Genomic DNA, 6000 nt, shown 5'->3' on the forward strand with positions numbered 1-6000 from the left:
TGTAATAATTGTATTCAGAACAAAATTATATCGGGCACCTCTTGTTTTTTTTTATTGTTAACCTACTAAATTACATATCCAATGATTTTTATCCCGGTGCAGATCGACCTTATATTGGATCATCTACTATTGGGTAGCTTAAAAAATGTAAACCTTTAACCTGTATGACTATGCAAAACTTCAAATCTGTATTTATTTTGATAGCCGAAATATGTATAGGGCTGTCTTCATCTTAAATACGACACACTGTATAAATATAATACATATTTTATTTAACGAATCTACAATTAGCGATGTTAAGTCACAATGACGACCTCTCGTGGATTTCGGCGAAACTAAAATTGAGGCCCTTTTTCTTTTTATTGCCCTGCTATAATGGTGGATTTTTAATGTCAAATCGTTGTCAGTATTTTTGAAAATCAATGTAATTAATAAATTTTAATACAAAAGATTTATTTAAAAGCTTACAAACCTTTTATCAAAAGTGTTCTTATTTGTATGTTGTGTTGTAGAATATTTGGAGTAAATTTAGGAGGAACCCCTTTTATTTTTAATTCTACTGATGCTGGTAGGTTAATCGATGGAACTACTAAATTTTTCACTTTATTGATTTTCGAAAATACTGACAACGATTTTAACAACGATTTGACATTAAAAACGCGCCATTATAGCAGGACAATAAAAAGAAAAACGGCTTTAATTTTAGTTCCGCCGAAATCCACGAGAGGTTGTCATTGTGACTTAACATCGCCAATACCAGTAGACGCGCTTCTTAATTCTGCTTTATTTAGTTTTGGCGTAGGTATATTATGTTTAAATTGTTTTAATAGTCATATTTTAATACATGTATTCATTTTTAGGTGAGAAAAAATCTAGATGATACTTCATTTAAGGCATTTGTAGAGGCCATACAGAATTATAAGGCTGTGAGTGAATTAGGTTCCTTAACGTCTAGTTTAGATGCTATATTTAAGACAAAGAGCCACTTAAAATATCTAATTCCGGGTTTAGAATCATATATTAAAGTAGATCATAAGTCAGATTTCAGCAACTATTGTCGAAAAAATGGTTTCCTTGATATTTGAGGTTAAAATTAATTTGATTTGTACAAATTGGACCGTCCAGTGAAAAACGAAACAATATTATGAGTAATAGTTTAAATTTTTTTTGTTCTAGATTTAGTTAACAAAGACAGTTTTTTCCGAAATTTTTTTAAAGAAATCGTGATCTTTTTCCATTTTATAGGTACTCATTTTTTATTCTCGATGAAATTAAAGGCCAAATTATTTATTTAATCCACTATTTGTCAAAGCATTACGGTGTAAGTATATATTAACTTAATAGCTTAAGGCTAGGGCTCCACGAGCGACAGATTGAGGCCACGGCCAGACAAGCGACAATTTACAGCGCTGTAAGAGTAGTAAAATGAAGCACGAAAAATGGGTCCCACGGTGAGTGTAGTGGATGGCCAGACTGAGCTGTAAAATATCGCGCAGCAACATAGGATAGGACCCATTTTTAGCGCTTTATTTTACTGCTCTTATCTTGGTACTGGGGGTTGTTACCCCCGATGATGGGGTTGATTTAGTTGAAACACTAATTACCGAAATATATTTATTTACAACACTATGTAGAACAGTAACTAGTTGGTTTCGGGATGGATAATGTCTCTACTCTAACCACGTCGGTTTCTGAATAATGAATAATCCCTTTCTTTACTGTCTATGTATCTATAAATAAATCCCAATTGTTTGTTATGATTTCATACTTGAATGTGACCGTGAATTACTAATATTACATAATTGCTGACTCCGTTGTTTTCAAAACGAGTGGCCTACATTGCCGAAGCCGAAGCAATGTCACCCATTTACGTAATGTAAACAGTATATGTAAATAATATTTGTTTGAGACTTTTAAAAATTAAATCGAAATGGATTACTCTTATTTTTTGGATGCTAATATAAATCCTGTACACTCTTACAACGTTGTAAATTGTTCCTTGTCTGGCCGTAGCCTAACGCTAGCAGTAGCAGTAAAATGAAACGTAATCAATGAAAACAACAGCGATAATATTGGGCGGCTCCACGGAGCCGTAAATTGTCGCTCAAGATCGGGAAAAGGCGCGTCGTCAAGGTCATGTCGCAGATGGATAGGTCCAGACTCCACTGCCAGTATTGTGTCGCTCGTAGATGTAATTGCCATTCAATCAGACTTTTTTGTTCTTGTACGTTTATTTTGGCATGTGTGGTATTTTGTATTGTATTCATAATAGAAAAAATTGAGTTTAATAGTGAACTATTAACACTCCGATGTACGACCCCTTCTAGAATTACATGAGTACACGACGGTGGCCTGTCAGGACCAAAAATTGTGTAATTTTTTTTCCTAACGTTTGGCACATACAAATTTAGATTCTTTTTTTGTAAAACCTATTGGTTTACGTTTATACTATATGTCTTACTAAAAATGATATTACTGCTGTTTTTGTATAGATATGTGACGTCAAATAAAAACACTAATTTTTGGTAATCTTTTTATTGCTAATTTACAAAACTATAAAGAAAATTTAAATGCATAACAAAAATTATGTTTTTGGATCAAGACCATGTGAAACAAGTTACTTATAAACTCAAAACTAAATATTAACCCCCTGCGCAGAAAATGTAATATGTAATTTAAGATATATTATTATTTCGGTATGATTTCCTGAACATACTGCGCAAGTTGCTGTCATATGCTCTATGCAGAGCTAACATTTGTAAAATTTTCAAAAATAACGAGTTTTTCGTTTTTTGCAATACTTACAGTGACCTCTTTTATTTGGTGATGGATCTGGTTGTTGTTGGATTGGCCGACCAGAATATTTACCTATGGCATTACGGATGTGTGGATTTAACCCTGATGTTGTTGCTCGAGAAGTCATATTATAATCCTTGACCAACTCTAATCTCAAAGCTTTTACAAATAATTTTCTGTTTTTGCCAAAATCCACATCTGGATTATTTTGTCTAGTAATAGTAAACGCATTAAGGCTAGCTACATTGAGAATTCCATAAACAATAGTTAATGGTCAGCGCTTAGTATTTCTAGCAACATTGTGTGATGAAACCATTTCATCAGCCACATTTACATCACATTTTGTGTCATTGTAAAATAAGATAACTTCGGGTTTAGAGCATTCTTCATTAACATTATCAGTGTCATGTCACAGTATATAGAGGTTCCACAGTAAAACCACTCCTCTGTCGGCGCTTTGATCTCAAGAAGTAATTCCAGCAGTACGCAATTCGTAATTCATCAGTGGTGGATGCGGGTTTTCCCTGTTAAAATCCGTACGTTTCTATGCGACTAGCAATGCGAGAGTGGGGCAAAAGCGACTAAGAACATTGCGCGGTCGCCATGCGCGACTACAGATTTTACTTCCAATTTTTCGGAGAGTGTTTCTACTGTCCCTCTTTATACTGTGGGCATGTAAAGATGACATAATTAAAACCTTCTTTCCTTTTTTTTTTGGTAAAACGACACTACCATAGCCCCTCAACAAAAGTAAATATAGAGTCCTCTTTTCTCCAAATGTTATAGTCCAGGGTAATAAGGATTTTCTCAGGACACTCAAAGATCCAGGTAGCCGACTACTTTTTTATTATTGTAGACCTATAGGAAGAAAACCTACCTGTTTCCTGCCTAGAGTTCGCGTCCGTTTTTAATTATTAACAATTTATTGAAAAAATCGCAATTTTTTCGATTTTTTGCACCCTATTCAAAAGCTAAACAATTGACATAAAACTACAAAATTTAATTTTTTAGAACATTGAAAAACCTTCAAAATACCAATTTTTGAAAGTTAAAAAGTTAATTTGTTGCTTCGCAAATTGCAAAATAAATGAAAATCGATATTTGTTAATAACTTTTACTAAATTTAACTTAGAAATTTTAGGGTTTCACCCAAAGTTGGCTATTTTGGTACTTAACCAACCCTCAAAATTTGAGACCGATCCATTAATTAGTTTAAAAGTTATTCTATTTGTTTATCCCAGAGACATTTATTTTGCAATAACATAAGACAGAAAATAATGAACATTGGGCAATTCTGAGTACGCCAAACGAAAGTAGAAGACTGATAGTATCAAAATCTATTAAAAAAAGATAAAAAAATTAATCTCACAAATCCTAAAGCCAAATTTTTGAAATTTTGTAGTTTATAAATATTTATATCAGTATATCAGATCAAAATATATTCAGTAGATCCCGAGATATAGAAAATGATAGTAGTTTTAAGTTGCCTTTTTTAGTTTTTGAACTCATGCATTTGTCGGCTCCCAGCTCCCCCTTCACTTACCACGACTAGTCACCAACTGAACAACATTTTTAAAAATTCGTGTAAAATACCAACTTTTCGAATATGTAAAATGATTTTTTCTACGGACAATACTTTAAAGTTGTTCTAAATGTTTATAAACTACGAAATTTCAAAAATTTGGCATTAGTATTTTTGACTATATTAGATAATTTTTTTATCTTTTTTTAGTACATTTTAATAGTATCACTTTTCTACTTTCATTTGACATACGCAGAATTGCCTTATCTTCATTATTTTCTGTCTTATGTTATTGCAAAATAAAGGTCTATGGGATAAACAAACAGAATAACTTTTAAACTAATTAATGGATCGGTCTCAAATTTTGAGGGTTTGTTAAGTACCCAAATGCACAACTTTGGGTGAAACACTAAAGTTCTGAGGTAGTTTTAGTAAAAGTTATTAACAAATAACGATTTTCACTTATTTTGCAGTTTGCGTAGCAACAAATTAACTTTTTAACTTTCAAAAATCGGCATTTTGAAGGTTTTTCAATGTTCTAAAAAATTAAATTTTGTAGTTTTATGTCAACTGTTTAGTTTTTGAATGGGGTGCAAAAAATCGAAAAAATCGAGATTTTTGCACTAAATTGTTATTAATTAAAAAACGGACGCGAACTTTAGGCATCTTTGAGTGTCCCGAACATGGTCTATTTCCAGCTTATTACCCTGGAGTATTATTATAATTTTAATAATCACACCAATGCTCGAGGGTGGTCTATTAGGACATTTTCAAATACATTTCGAAAACACTATTCTTTTTAAAATCCTGAAAGGTACACAAAAGGTTACAATCATACAAAATGTTTATTTAGAGTTATGTCAATTTTTAAGAGTGATGTGTCCTAATAGACCACCGTCGCGGTCGTGCATCGGAGTGTTAATATTGGAAGTGCAAAATAATGTCTGTTTGTATGATTTTAAAACAGAGGACTACAAAAACAGAGTCAAAAAATTGAAGTGCGCAATTAAAGCAACTTTTTGCTGAAATATACTCCATCTAATTTACTTACCGTTGCACGCCATAGCCCGAGACGTCACATGATACCAACACGAAATATTTAGGCGGTAGGTGTGTTATTTTTTAGAATCACTTTGCCGAGTACACGGGCGTTACAGCCACTAGGCATATTTTATCATATACGTTTAGAAATAATATTTAAAGATTTCTATTAATGTTAACTTAAAGAAATACACAATAATTATGTTTCATTTAATTTGTATAAATGGATTATAAAGCATTTTTATGAAGCACATTTGTTCGGAATACACTGTAACTATAATCGAACGAAGGTGATATTTTGGCATAAATTGGTAACATTTATTTGACAGTTGCGGTGATGACACAAGTATTTGTTTCATTATATTTACTGTTTTTATTATGTACTTTAACGTAATATTATAACTTAATTCTTGTTTTCTATTTCCAAAGTTTTTATTTATTTACATTGAATATTAATTTGTTTTGCTGTATAATCCACTTACGCAAAAATTGTGTGATGTATTTGATTTAAAATGATTTCAAGAATTTTTTGTAATTGGGCAACAATGTCAACTTAGATCTCTAACGTAAATAATGACGTGCAACCGTAAGTAAATTAGGCGGACTGTAATAGATTATCCATACTATATTATCGGTATGAA

The 6000-nt window shown here is 32.0% G+C and overlaps 1 protein-coding gene across 2 annotated transcripts in view; it reads left to right on the forward strand.

Annotated features, from left to right (window-relative positions):
• The window catches only part of LOC126886468 (regulator of telomere elongation helicase 1 homolog), a 115651-nt gene extending 113122 nt beyond the window's left edge, over positions 1–2529 (forward strand). Inside the window, exon 11 of one of the 2 annotated variants that reach the window (XM_050653419.1) lies at positions 861–2529. In XM_050653419.1, the coding sequence (XP_050509376.1) occupies positions 861–1085 (225 nt within the window). In that variant the 3' untranslated portion in view covers positions 1086–2529. The remainder of the gene's footprint in view (positions 1–860) is intronic. The other variant, XM_050653421.1, reaches the window with a different exon arrangement.
• The last annotated feature ends 3471 nt before the right edge of the window (positions 2530–6000 follow it).

The sequence above is a fragment of the Diabrotica virgifera genome, chromosome 6, assembly GCF_917563875.1.
Source record: "Diabrotica virgifera virgifera chromosome 6, PGI_DIABVI_V3a".
Classification (NCBI taxonomy): Eukaryota; Metazoa; Arthropoda; class Insecta; order Coleoptera; family Chrysomelidae; genus Diabrotica; species Diabrotica virgifera.